This window comes from Bos indicus x Bos taurus, chromosome 2 (genome assembly GCF_003369695.1).
Source record: "Bos indicus x Bos taurus breed Angus x Brahman F1 hybrid chromosome 2, Bos_hybrid_MaternalHap_v2.0, whole genome shotgun sequence".
NCBI classification, from domain to species: Eukaryota; Metazoa; Chordata; class Mammalia; order Artiodactyla; family Bovidae; genus Bos; species Bos indicus x Bos taurus.
Window position 1 is genome coordinate 135,293,380 of NC_040077.1, and position 13,427 is coordinate 135,306,806.

At 65.9% G+C, this 13,427-nt stretch overlaps 2 protein-coding genes across 12 annotated transcripts in view; one reads left to right on the plus strand and one right to left on the minus strand.

Moving 5' to 3' along the window:
* Nucleotides 1–500: 500 nt before the first annotated feature.
* MFAP2 (microfibril associated protein 2) lies at nt 501–6,572 on the plus strand. 2 transcript variants are annotated; one of them, XM_027522376.1, is made up of 9 exons: nt 501–780; nt 2,497–2,640; nt 3,966–4,055; nt 4,226–4,252; nt 4,362–4,448; nt 4,569–4,613; nt 5,692–5,779; nt 5,890–5,963; nt 6,123–6,572. In XM_027522376.1, exons 2-9 carry the CDS (start codon nt 2,604–2,606, stop codon nt 6,224–6,226), a joined length of 552 nt encoding a protein of 183 aa, XP_027378177.1. In that variant the 5' UTR covers nt 501–780; nt 2,497–2,603; the 3' UTR covers nt 6,227–6,572. The 2 variants fall into 2 exon arrangements, with proteins under 2 accessions (XP_027378177.1, XP_027378187.1); XM_027522386.1 differs by having other exon boundaries at nt 721–780; nt 3,969–4,055.
* Nucleotides 6,573–7,741: 1,169 nt separating this feature from the next.
* CROCC (ciliary rootlet coiled-coil, rootletin) overlaps nt 7,742–13,427 on the minus strand; it is a 51,163-nt gene continuing 45,477 nt past the window's right edge. For 9 of the 10 annotated variants that reach the window (XM_027522472.1, XM_027522409.1, XM_027522444.1 and 6 more), the window contains 7 exons: nt 12,640–12,855; nt 11,565–11,789; nt 11,048–11,197; nt 10,580–10,780; nt 10,214–10,345; nt 8,918–9,082; nt 7,742–8,247 (listed from right to left, as the gene is read on the minus strand). In XM_027522472.1, coding sequence (XP_027378273.1) covers nt 8,161–8,247; nt 8,918–9,082; nt 10,214–10,345; nt 10,580–10,780; nt 11,048–11,197; nt 11,565–11,789; nt 12,640–12,855 — 1,176 coding nt within the window. In that variant the 3' untranslated portion in view covers nt 7,742–8,160. The remainder of the gene's footprint in view (nt 8,248–8,917; nt 9,083–10,213; nt 10,346–10,579; nt 10,781–11,047; nt 11,198–11,564; nt 11,790–12,639; nt 12,856–13,427) is intronic. The other variant, XM_027522418.1, reaches the window with a different exon arrangement.

Consider the following 13,427-nt stretch of genomic DNA (forward strand, 5'->3'; position numbering starts at 1 on the left):
GAAAATCCCATGGAAGGAGGAGCCTGGTAGGCTGCAGTCCATGGGGTCGCTCAGAGTCCGACACGACTGAGCGACTTCCCTTTCACTTCACTTTCTTTACCACTAGTGCCACGTGGGCAGGCCTAGATGGCAGGTATCCGGGACTCAGGATTAGAGGTGGGGGCTTGGCGGGCTGCGGGTGGGGAGTTAGCTGTGTGAGGGAAGGGTGGTGGGCTCACTCCCTGAAGGGAACACCTTCCGGGGCCGGGGCCGGGGAAGGTCAGGAGGCTGTGATTCTGGACTTAAATCCTCACTGAGTTTGGGGCCCTAGGGACATGGTGGGGCCAGGCCCGGTAGCCTGTGGCCGGTGGGTCCGCAGAAACGCTGGTTATGGAAGCCCGCTGCGGCCGCAAGCTGCCTGGGGAGACGCAGGAGGCCCGGGAGGGCGTCCTGGAAGCCGGGAGAAGCCGGAGCGGAGGGCAGGGCGCGCGGTCCCCTTCGGGAGGCTGGCTCGGTCCTGTGTCCGGCGGAGGCGGTACGCCCGCCTCACCGCGTTGACAGCGGGCCAGGCGGGATGGGGACAGGACGCGGGCGCATCCTGCACGGTGCGAACTTCTGAGAAGACGTGAGGCCGGCCCCGCGCCCCCCGGAGCACGGCGGCCCGGCGGCGCTCGCGTTAGGACCCAGCGGATCCGGGAGGGAGGGCGGCGCCCGCCCCGTCGGGGGCCCGGAGCGGGGCGCGGGGGGCGGAGGGGCGGCTCGGCGGCGCGCGGACTCGGAGCGGCGCGCAGGGACCCGCAGGTAGGCGCGGGCCGGGCAGGGGTGGGGGCCGGGGCTCCGAAGTCGGCAGGCCCCCAGGGGCTGAGGGGCCCGGGTCCGGGGGCCGTCTAAGCAGATGTAAGAGGGCGCCGGGAAGCCTGGGTCCTCTGGAGGGGCGGCTTTTGTCTTCCCGGAGGAGGGAGGTGGCGGCCGGCGGGGGTGTCCGCGGGGCGGCGGGGACGGAGACAAAGGGCAGGGCCGGCCGGGCCCCCGGGGTGCGTCCCCGGCCCGCTGGGCCGCCCCCTCGTCCCTCAGGGTCGGCCCCCCTCCCCGCCCGATCGCCCACCGTCTGGACGCGCTTGCAGACGCGTCTCCTGGAGGGGCCCCCTCTCCGCGCGGACTCTCCTCGGGACGGCCTGGCCAGGGGCCCCTTCTCCCAGCGAGCCTGGGCGCCCCATGCGGGGGCCTTCGAGGCTTAGGAGGTGCTCTGGGGACAGACAGAACCCCCACCAACCACCTCCCCAGCTGCGGCCTTCCAGTGGTGACAGCGCCAACCAGCCTGGGAGCCAGATGGGGGCAGGGAGGACTTGAGGGGCGCTCCAGGCCTTGGGTCCCCGCGCGAGGAGGAGGCCGAGAGTTTTCAGAGTGGACGCCTGGCCTGCGGGGCAGCTGGGTCAAAGGCCTCAGCTTCCCCACCCCTTCCTCACCCCTTCCTCACCCCTTCCCTCCTCAGTAAGGCTTGAGAGGGAGTGAGACGGGGAATGTGTGCGGTGACCGGGTCACAGAAGGAGAGGTACCAGGTCTCTGCCCCGTCCCCCCTCTCCCTTGAGTCCCCGCGGCCTGGAGAGGGCAGGGTTAGGCAGGCAGTTTTCCAGTTACCCGCCTGGAAGAACTCCTCATGTTGTGGGAGGGCGGGCCCCGGTGGGTGAGCTCAGGACTCCCTCCCAGCCCCCCGGCGGAAGGCGGGCAGTCTGGAGGCTGCCCCCCACTGCGCTGGGGCTGGCCGTGAGGACTTTTCGACTCTGCCAAGTCCACCTTGGGGCCAGACTGGAGACGGGACTCACCCAGAGCTTCAAGAGCCTGCCCCCTCCCCCCAAACTATGCTTGTGACACTCGTCACAGTCATACCGTCTCAGGCGGTCCAGAGCCCCTGGGCTGGGGGACTGTGGTCCTCTTGAGCGCTGCCCTCCAGGCTCGGGAGAGACGCTCTTCAGACCCCACCCTGAGTGCTTCCTGCCCAGCAGACAAATAGCCCTCAGTCTCGTGAGTGTGTGATGGAATCAGCCAGGTCCTGGGCGGCCTGGCAGGAGGCGTCTTCGAGGGGCGGGAGCCGGCGGGGCTCATGTGGTTTCCTGCTGAGCAGGATGCCTGGGCCCCCGGGCTAATTGGGAGCAGGTGTCGGTCTGGCTGACTGCTGGGTCTGGGCTGTGAAGTTAGTTGGGCAGGACTGGGGTCCCAAGGATGGGCCTGGGGTTGTGGTCTGGGCACTAGATTCCTGGTTAAGTGCTGAGCAGAGGGTGGGCATTGGTGTGGCGGGGAGAGCAGGGGCAGGGATTAGAAATGTCCGTGGAGTGTGGGCGAGCAGGGTAGGGTCCGTTGTCACAATCGGCTCTGGAGCCGGGGGGAGGCGAGTCCCTCAGGTCCTGAACGCCCAGTGGGCTCTCAGGGACAGATCCCTCCAAAGTGGTTGCTGCCCCCGAGGCCTGCCCTCTGTGACCCTCGTCTGCCTGGCCTCTGTTCTGGGCCCCCCTTCTCCAGGCTGAATTCTGGGAGCAGAAGCGGCCGTGCGGCCCTGGGGAGCAGCTCGCCCCTCCTCTTTCTCCAGCTGTCCCCAGACACCTGCCCAGCGTGCTCACTGAGCAGTCATGAGAGCTGCCTCCCTCTTCCTGCTCTTCCTGCCTGGTAAGTGGCACTGGGCTGGTGGGGCTCCCGCGTGGGTGCAGGCAAGGGGCTGGCCGCCAGCTCTTGTCCTGCGGCCGGAACTGTATCCCGAACCCCAGGGCCTGCTACCTCTTGGACCACAGACTGGACTGGCCAACCCCCCAGAGTCTGGAGGCATCTCCGGGTGCCTCCTCAACCCTCCGCAGCAGCAGGCTCGGCCCAGGCACCAGGAGCCATGCTTTTCCTCTCACTGCCTGGTCCTCCCGGGAGCCGATGTGCAGGAATGGAGGCCCCTAAAAGGGGGTCTGAAGGCCTGGGATTTGCACTCCCTTGGGGCCAGCTCAGCGACAGTCCTGACCTTGGAGAGGCCCCTGGTTGTCACATGAGAGTTGTTAGCGGGGATCACAAAGGGCCTGCCAGGCCTAACATTCGCTCATTTAACAGATACCTGTGGAGCGCCTACTCTGTGCCAGGCGCTGGGATAGGCCCTGGCGATGCAGTGACCAAGCGGCAAACGCCTGCCTTGCGTGCTGGTGCCCTGCCGGCCTAGAGAAGGGCGAGATGATAAACGTCAGGTTGTGCTGGGTGCTGTGATGGAAACAAACAGGAGGACGCGATGGTGCGGGTGGGCGGCCAGCGAAGGCCTCTCTTACTTTTCATATTAATTTCTTTGGCTCTGCTGGGTCTTACAGCACATGGGACCCTCAGGCCTCGTTGTAGCTCGTGGCATCTTTCACAGTGGCCTTAGTCGAGGCATGTGGGCTCCAGTTCCCTGACCAGGGATTGAACCCGGGCCCCGTGCTGGGAGCACAGAATCTCAGCCGCTGTACCGCCCGGGCAGTCCCAGGCGCTCGGTCACTGTCCTGTCCCACTCTTGGTGACCCCGTGGACCATAGCCCACCAGGTTCCTCTGTCCGTGGAATTTTCCAGTGCAAAACACGGGCGTGGGTGGTGTTCGTTTCCCACACCAGGGGATCTTCCCGACCCAGGGATTGAACCTCAGTCCCCGGCATTGAGCCACCTGGGAAGCCCCCAAGCAGAGCAGAAACTTCAGTAGAGACATGAAGGAGGAGAAGTTAACCAGGCTCTCAGGCCCAGGAAGAGTCCAGTGAAAGGCCCTGGGCAGGCAGGAGCGGCCAAGAGCCAGCAAGGGGGAGCTGGTCAGGGAGGCGGCCCAGGACCAGGGCGTGTCAGGCCTTTGTGGACAAGGAAGCCGTTTGCGTCCTGTGAGTCTGAGTCTGCTGGGATCTTACGGGCCCACCCGAGGGGCTTCTGCCGTCCTCAGGGGTCCTCAGGCCCCTGCTGCCCCTCCCTGCTGGCGCCCCCTCAGCTCTGTCTCCCCACAGCAGGCCTGCTGGCTCAGGGCCAGTATGATCTGGACCCCCTGCCTCCGTACCCAGACCACGTGCAGTATACCCACTACAGCGAGCAGATCGGTAAGCCCGCCGCCCACCCCCAGGCCCCCCCAGCCTGCTCCCCAGATCGGCGTGGCTTGGCCGAGGGTCAGGCGGGGCAGTGGGAGACGGGCTTTCAGGGCTGTGGGCCCTGGCTGCAGTGTGCGTGGGGGCTAGCCTGACCCCCGCCAATTCCACATCTTTATTTCCAGAGAATCCGGACTACTATGACTACCCAGGTAAAGGACTGAGCGTAGGGCAGCGCGGGCAGGCAGCAGGGTGGGGAGTCCGTTGAGGCCTACGGCGCCTACGGGAGGGAGCAGACCCCTTTACCGCCTTTCCCGGCAGAGATGACCCCTCGGCCGCCCGAGGAGCAGTTCCAGTTCCAGTCCCAGCAGCAAGTCCAGCAGGAAGTCATCCCTGCCCCCACCTTAGGTAGGCCACCAGCTCCAGCCAAGCCTGGGGGTGCGGAGGGCTGCCCGGGGCTGGAGGAGGCGACCCCACCCTGCCCAGGACCGTCCCAATGGTCTCTGCCTGCCTCTCCCCCAACTCTAGAACCGGGGACTGTGGAGACGGAGCCCACGGAGCCGGGACCTCTGGGTAAGAGAGACAGAGGGAGCCCCAGGAGTTAGGGGGTGGTGAGTTACAGGGTGATGGGGGTCCCAGGAGGTCAGAGACAGAGTGGGGCCCTGGAGTTAGGGGGCGGTGGGGGGCCCAGGAGGTCAAAGACAGAGGGGTCCCTGGGAGTTAGGGGGTGGTGGGAGTTACAGGGTGGTGGGGGTCCCAGGAGGTTGGAGACAGAGGGGGGCCCTGGAGTTAGGGGGTGGTGGGGGGCCCGGGAGGTCAGAGACAGAGGGGGCCCCGGGAGTTCGGAGGCACTGGGGGGCCCAGGAGGTCAGAGGTGGGCCCCGGGAGTTAGGGGGCACTGGGGGGCCCGGGAGGTCAGAGACAGAGGGGGCCCCGGGAGTTCGGGGGCACTGGGGGGCCCGGGAGGTCAGAGGTGGGCCCCGGGAGTTAGGGGGCACTGGGGGGCCCGGGAGGTCAGAGACAGGGGGGGCCCTGGAGTTAGGGGGTGGTGGGGGGCCCAGGAGGTCAGACGCAGCCAGGCCCCTCGCTCTTGCTGGGTAGGTGGTGGGCTGGGGGCCTTGCAGAGGTGCCCCTGCTTGACGTCAGCAGGGACCCTGGCAGCTCCGGAGACCCCTCTGCCCTGCACTGGGCAGGGGGCTGGACTGGCCGTGGCCTTGGGAGGAGCCTCTAGTCCCAGACACAGGGGAGTGGCTGGCAGGAAGCCCCCTAGCGAGTGGTGCTCTGGGGCTTCCCAGGCTCAGCGGGACTGTCCCAGCCAAGAGCCCGCCGGCCTGTGTGTGGGGGCCCCTGGGCCTGTGTGTGGCTGTAGGTTTGTTTGAACTTAAGTCTGTTTGGACATAGGTCTCTTGGTGCGGTTGTGAGTTTGCATGTGTATGAATGTATTGGATAAAACCGGCAGCCTGGGAAGGTCTGGCAGTGCTGTGTGCGTGCATTGGCGTGTGTGTCTTTGTGTGTGTGTTCGTGTGTCTAGGCTGGGCCTTAGGGTGCAGGGGTTCCTGGCCCCGAGAGCCAGTCTCTGTGGGGGTGCGGCTGGAGGCGGCCCCCGGCTGTGAGCCACGAGCTCAGCCCCCTGACCCCACCTGTCACCCAGACTGCCGCGAGGAGCAGTACCCGTGCACCCGCCTCTACTCCATACACAAGCCCTGCAAGCAGTGTCTCAACGAGGTCTGCTTCTACAGGTGAGGGGTGGGGCTCCAGCCAGCCCCGAGGGGCGGGGACAGACCCCCAGGCCGGGGGTGGGTGCGGGGTCCTCCCCCCGGGGCTGAGCCCTCCCGGCCTGTCCCCTCAGCCTCCGCCGCGTCTACGTCGTCAATAAGGAGATCTGCGTCCGGACGGTCTGCGCCCACGAGGAGCTCCTGCGGGGTAGGAAGCCCCCACCCCGCCCCTCCCGCTGCTTATCAAACGTGGGTCGGACGTGGGTCCTGTCTCATCCTCAGACGGCCCCTCACCAGGGCTGGGGCGCGCGGCAGTTCCCTCACCTGGCCGCGCGCTGACCCCAGCTCTTCCCCGCCCTCCCCACAGCTGACCTGTGCCGTGACAAGTTCTCCAAGTGCGGCGTGCTGGCCAGCAGTGGCCTGTGCCAGTCTGTGGCGGCCGCCTGTGCCAGGAGCTGTGGGGGCTGCTAGGGGGAGCTGGCCCCCCGCCAGCCCGGGGCCCCCAGGCTCTGCCTGACCTGGTGCTTTCCCCCCGTCCGACGTTCCTCTCGTCTTGTTAGAGGGCTGCGGGCCTGGGGCCACCCCCGGAGCCTCGAGGGGGCTCCCGAAGGGCTAGTCTCTGCCTCCGGGCGGGGGACGACCCGGGTGCTCTGTGGGACCTGGGCCCCTGCCATGCCTCCCTGTCCCCCTCCAGGACCGTCCCCACCCCCGAGGTAGGCTGTGACCCCCACCCCAGCTGGTCTGCTTGAATCTCCTACAGCCCCTGGGCGGAGACCACCTTTGTTTTATACAAAATTAAAAACAGGTTTTTACGAAAGACGCGGAGTCCCTTTTTCAGCGGGGAGTGCAGAGATGGCCGGGGCCTCCAACCCTGCCATCCTCCCCGAGGCTGCCCGGCCTCCTTGGGGAAGGGCCGGTTCTGGCGACCGTGGCCTTGGCAGTGCCAGCTCAGCTCTGCCCAGAAAGGTGGGCCCTGACAATCGCCCCACCCCGGGCTGTGTGTGTGTTGCCGGAGGCTGTATCAGAAACGGAAGGTTCAGGAACGTGGCCTCCTCACTTTCAGGGCTGTGTGTGGGGTCTGAGTCCCCCGTCACCGGGGAAGGGCCCCGGCAGGGTGGAGGCCGCCTGTGCAGGGGTCTGAGGGTGCTACAAGGTCGGGTCGGGGGGCTCTGGCGTCAAGGGCGTTTGCGGGGAGGGAGGCCCAGTGCATTTCAGGGGGCAGAAGCAGGCCGGCCGTTTGAACAGCGCCCTCTGACAAGCACAGGGAGACGAGGCTCCGTCTGAGGGCTGGCACACAGCCCTCTTTAAGCCTCTAACCAAGCCTGTGTGGCGGGCATGGGTGGCGTTCCCATCTTACAGAGGGGAGACCAAGCCTAGAGTCAGTACTGAACTCCCCACCCGCCGGGGTCCACGGCGGTCGGTCAGTGGCAGGGCAGACCCTGATGCCGCTGGGCTGCGTGGGCTGAGAGGCAGTTCTCCCAGAAAACACAGGCTAAGCACCTGCTGTGTGCTCCCGCATCACCGGCCTGGGAGGCAGTTTCCCACCTTACCGATGAGCACACTGAGGCTGACAGCTGAAGCAGCTGTGCCCAGGATCACCCAGCGGGGCCCGGCGGGATGCCAGGTCCGCCCCCAGGCCTGCCCTCCTTCACCGTGCCGCCTGGAAGGCCTGCTGGTGCTCGGGGGGTGCACCTGTCCTGAGGAGGAGCCAGAGGAAAGGGCGGAAAGCTTCAGTTGGCAAGAGCAGAGCTGGGCCCAGCCCCAAGCCTCGATGGCTCCGTCTGTTAAATGGGTGGATGGCCCAGGACCCTGGAGGCCTCCCCAGCCCGCCGTCCCGTGAGGTTGTTCCTTACCTTTCTGCAGGGGCCTTTCTAAAGTCTCCCCCACGTCCCTGCGCACCCCTCACTAGGGGACCCCAACCCTCTGGCCCCAGGGCCCTCCAGTCTCCCCATCTCCCAGGAGGCACGTTAACAGCAAGAGGACACATCTGTACAAAGCGTTCTTTAAAAAATGGGGTTGTTACAAAAACAACAATTCTGAACAGTTAACATCGTAAAAAGGTATAAAAATACAGCAACTCTGAACTCTGAGGAACCTACTGACAAACACTGAACTAAGATGGACAGACCTCTGAGCAGCCACAGTGCCTGCCCCAGGCCCAACTCTCACGGCCAGCACGCCTGCGCCCAGGCTCAGCCAGGGACGGGTCCCTCCAGCCCAGCCCTCAGGGGGCCCCCAAGGGGGTGGCTCTGACAGGCTGGAGCCCCGTCCTGGCCCTGGCACCCCGCCCCTCGCCCCTCACCCCCACGAGCTCCGGCCCAGGCCCCCTGGACTGCGCTGAGGGCGCCCCTCCCATCTGGCCCTCCCATCAGGGTCCCGTCGCTAGGATGCCAGCGGAGAGGTGCTCACTTCTCTGGGGGCCCGGAGGGCGAGGAGAAGGAGGCTGAGTGCCTTCGAAGCTCCTGCTGCAGCTGCCCCTTCAGCGTGGACACCTGGAAAAGAACAAGGAAAAAGGGCCCACCAGGCCCAGCCTGGGCTCAGAGCCAGGGAGAGGGCAGGGACCCCAGAGGGCCCAGGGAAAAGCCAGGTGTCCTAGCAGCCCAGGAATTCCCTCCCCTTCTTGTTCGGCTCCACAGAGCGGCTGGGCCTCTCTGGACTGCCCGGCCTCTCCTTGGGAGCCCCATCCCCTCTCACCACCAGGACAGGCCTGGTGCTAGCTGGACTCCAGGGCGGACCTGGGCCCCGGCCTGACCCACGGGGCAAGCCTTGCCCTGCAGACGTGATGGGGACGATGGTCACGGTGAGCCTGTGAGCTCAGCTCTCCCAGGAGGAGCGCCCTTCGGACTCCAGCTGTTGCTCTCAGGGAAAACGGCCCCTTGAGCCCCCGGGACTGTGAGTCGCTAGGTTATCCTGAGGCCAGCTGTGCCACTCTCAAGACAGCCTGCCCAGGCACAGAGCTATGGAGAGGGGACTGAGGTCCAGTGACCTCACTCGCGCCCCCGTGTCCAGCCATGGCTGACACCAGCCCAGGTCCACCCCGACCATCTCAGTTATGGACACCCCGGAGCACCTAAGCCCGAAAGGCGCAAGTGGCAGTGAGACCCGCCCTCTCCCGCTCCCGCCCCGCTCCTGGCTCAGCTTCCTGACGGAGAACCCGCGTACCTGCTCCTCCAGCCCCCGCACCCTCTGCCGGTGGGCGCGCTCCCGCGCCTCCAGCGCGCGCTCCGTCCGCACCTGGGCACCGCGCAGGCGCTCCACCTCCTGCTGCAGCTCCGCTGCCTCCAGCCCAGCTGGGCTGTGGTTCTGCTCCAGCGCCGCCACCTGGGCCTGCAGGAGGGGCCGCCGGTCAGGCCTGGGGCCGCAATGCGCACGCACATGTACGCGAGTATGAAGGGACAGGCCCTCTCTGGGTGGAAGCCCAGGGGTCCCTACGGGCAAAGCAGGGCTTGCAGGACCAGAGCTTTGTCTTACCCCACCCAGCCCTCCTGGCCTGCGAATCCTGAGTCAGGTTGCTGAGTGATCCACTCAGGAGCGCGCACGCATACACACACACACAGATGTTCAAATGCAGAGACAAGCCCGTATACATACAGTCATACAAGCAAGCATGTAACAACCTGTGTTCACATGAATGTGCGCATGTGTCCAAAAGCCCAATACTCTCATATACGCACCACACACACGCACGTCCAAGAAGACACCCAGGGCTCCCCGGGGGGCTCAGTAGTGAAGACTCCACCCACCAGGGCAGGAGCCACGGGTTTGATCCCTGGTCCTGGGGGATCCCACACGCCACAGACCAACTGAGCCCCTGCGTCACAACTGCTGAGCCTGGGCTCCAGAGCCCGCGTGCTGCAACTGCTGAGGCCCACACGCCCCAGACCCCGTGCGGCAACCAGGGAGGCCGCTTCAGTGAGAGGTAGGGCGTCACAAATAGAGGGGCCTCTGGACCCAGAGGAAGCCTGCAGCAATGAAGACCCGGCACAGCCACAAATCAAAGTATTCAAAACCGAAGACATCTGTACACAAAGATACACCATGCAGATAACATCCTATACCTAGACATGCCACATACACGCACAAGGTCCACGCTACACGCATGGGAGTCTGCTCGCGTACACTCGTAGCTCTCTTTGGCTACAAGGATGAGCACACGCCCACAAGTGTGAGCACACACCCACAAGTGTGAACACACACAAGCACGACCACACAAGTGTGAGCACACCCGCAAGTGTGAGCACACCCCCAAGCGTGAGCACACGTGCATGTGCGCTGACAGGCCTTTAGCATCTCCGTCTCTCTCCATTTTGGAGAGGACCCCCTCCCTCTGAGGCCTGGCTCTGGGCCACACCCTCAGGACTGTCTGGGCTTGCAGGTTGTAGGGACGGGGAGCTGGGTCCTGGGCTACAGAGGGGCAGAGGGCCAGGGTGTCCAGGGCGGGGTGGGCAGCGCCGAGACCTCCAGCAGCTGGATCTGCCTCTGGGCCTCAGCCAGCTCCAGCTCTGCCCCCGTGAGCGTGCGGTCCAAGCGGCCCTTCTCCACGTTCAGACGCACCGTGTCCTCGTGACTGCAGAGCTTCTCCCTTTCCACCTAGGAGGGGAGGGCAGGGGCATCAGGGTGCCAGGGGAGGAGGGAGGTCCTGGGCGGGGCATCAAAGTGCCCAGGGAAGGAGGGAGGTCCCAGGGAGGGCATCAGGGTGCCCAGGAAAGGAGGGAGGTCCCAGGGTTCTCAGGGAGGGGTGCTGAGTTAGAGGGGGCGGGGCCAGCGGGCAGCAGGGCTGGGACCCAGGGGCAGCCCAGGGAGGGCCCGAGGGGCACGGCCCACCTTGTCCAGCGTGCTCTTAAGGGCTGCCCGCTCCTTCTCCAGACGCAGGGCTGAGCGCTCCGCATCCCGCTTCTCAGCCTCCAGCTGGGCCAGGGCGCGCTGCAGGCTCCCCAGGCGCTCCTGCAGCTGCCGGCGCTCGTCCTGCACCTTCTGGGCCGTGTGCAGAGCCACAGCCTCAGCCTCCTGCCGCTGCCGCAGCGCCTACAGAAAAAGCCAGCAAGCCTCTGACCCCTGGGGCCTCGGGGTGGGCATCCAGAGCCCCATCATGCTGGGGGTGATGAGGCCAGCTGCCCGGCCAACTCACGAGATGAGGCTGTTATTAGGAGGCCCACAGCGGGGAACAGTCCCTGGGACCTCAGTCTGCACCTGAGTAATGGGGACACGGATGAAGGAGCCGCGGTGCCTCCTGGAGGCGCGGCCCAGCCGTGGGAGGAGGTGGAGCTGAGTGGGAAGGGCCCTGGCCCTCACCTCCTGCAGCTGCTGCCGCTGCCCCTCGGCCTCTGCCCGCCGCAGCTCCAGGTCGGCCAGCTCGCCCCGCAAGGTCTGCAGCTGCTCGCCCAGGGAGCTGCTCTGCTTCCGCGCCTCGGATGATGCCTGCCGCGCAGCCTCCAGCCGCTCCTGGGGGAAAGGGGGCGGTGCCAGGCTGCCTGGGGGCCCTGGGCAAAGGGCTCCCCACTGCCCGGTACCTCCAGGCCAGGCTCAGAGCCCAAAACACGGGCAGTCCTCTCACCTGCATGGTAAGCCAGAGTGCAGGCCTGGCCACGGGCCCCCACAAGGCGGGGAGCCCCCAGACCCCAGCCCTGCTCCTGCGGGCCTGACCCGGGGCCCCACACCCCATCCTGGCCGTCGTGACCACCCCCACCCTCCTCTCACTGGCCAATCTGCGTACTGGGCCAGCACCCCCACAAAGGGCACACCCACAGATGGCTCCCAGGGGCCAGCTCTCCACCACGTCCCCCACAGCTGGGCCCTGGGGCCCCCATACTTGGAGCACTTGGCGGTCATGTTCACAGGCAGTCAAAGCCTTCTGCAGCTGAACGTTCTTGTCCTGGGTGCTGGCAAGGCTGGCACTGCTCTGGGTCAGGGCCTCCGTCAGACCCTGCACCTTGTCCCGCAGGAGGCCCTCACTCTCCTCCACCTTGGCCAGGGCTCCGCTCAGCCGCTCTACCGTCAGCTGCAGAGTGCTTGCCTTCCTCTCGCCGTCTGCCACCTGGGGGAGGACGGATCAGGCGGTCCAGGTGTGCCCAAGCCAAGCCCTGCCACCTCTCTCCAGGCCTTTGTCACAGACACTCCTGGTTCCCAGGCGCTCCCACAGGCTGTGCCAACAGCTGCCTGGCCCGAGGCGCACTGCCAGTTAAGTGCCCTCTTGCAGGGCACCGTCAACCCAGTTGTCCCAGAAGACGCACTGCCAGTTAAGTGCCCTCTTGCAGGGCACCACCAACCCAGTTGTCCCAGGCCCTGTGGTGGTCTCCGCACTGCTATGGAGGAGAAAGGGTAACCACCACCCCCTGACAGTTTGTGTGTTCTTGGCGTAGGCGGGTGATGGCGTAGGGCTAGAAGAGCTGCTGAACATTCCAGTTAGCGCTGAGCTTCCTGGCAGCCAAGGCAAAAACAGAAAAACCAAGCACCTCCCTGCTGGCCCAGAGGCTAAGGTGCCGCACTCCCGATGCAGGAGACGTGGGCTTGATCCCTGGTCAGGGAACTCGACCCCACCTGCTATGACTAAGACTTTGCATGCCACAACGAAACATCCTGCATGGCTCAACCAAGCCAGTGCAGCCAAAATGGATACATATTTAAAGAAAGAAAAGAAAATGAGTGAAGTCTCTGTCTCTCCATACACCTCCTTTCAGAGCAGACTCCATCATCAAACAGTCAAGTCTAGTTTTTGCCCTGCCCCTGCTTAGCTCCGTGATCGCGGGCAGAGACCTCAGGTCTGCGAGCCTCCATGTGCCCATCTGGGAAATGGGGTGATGACGATACACACGCTGCCTCGCAGGGCTGCTGGGAGAGCGGGGCCCCCATGACGCCCTGGCTCGGGGCAGGTCGGGGGGACCCACCTGCCTCTGCAGCAAGTCCGCCCGCTCCTGGAGGGCCTGCACCTGCACCTCCCGGTCGCTCAGGCCCAGGCGGCTGCGCTGCAGTTCCCCCTCGAGTGCGCGCCGCTGCAGCTCCAGCTTGACGCTGCGGCTCTCGGATGCGTCCAGCACCTCCTTCAGACGCCGCTTGTCGCTCTCCAGCTTCGCCTCGTTGGCCTTCATCTTGCTGAGCTTCTCCTGGGGGTGGGGCAGGGTGATGGCAGACCACCCATGCCCCCCACACCCTTCAGGGCCCGTGGAGAAAGCGGGGGGCGGCCTGGAAGGGGCTGGCCCAACCACTCACCATGGGATCAGGGGTCAGCCCCTGACTCTCCTGGGGCCTCAGTGCCCCCCTGTTCACGGGGTTACTCGGGGACCCCAGGGCACTTTCCAGCTCCGCCCAAATCTCACGGGCCATGAGGTCCAGGCTCAGCCTCCCTCCCTGCTCCCTATTGCACATCCAGGGAGCCCACACCTTGGGTGCTCACAGAGCGCTGGGGGGTGGGGTGTAAAAGTGCAGACTCCAGGGCCTCCCTGCTCTGCCCCATGGCGCTCTAGAGGGCAGCCCAGAGCTGCCTGGCGGGTAGGGGCCCAGGGTCCCCCTGGGTTGTAGGGGATGATGGTCCTTCCCACCCCAAGCAGGACGAGCCGGTGAGGGGGCCTGGGGATTGGGGACAGGGCAGGAAGACAGACCAGAGCCCCTTTCTCCTGTCACCATTCCAGAGCTGGGCAGGTCACGGGGCTGCTCTGACCACAGCCCCCCAGGCCTG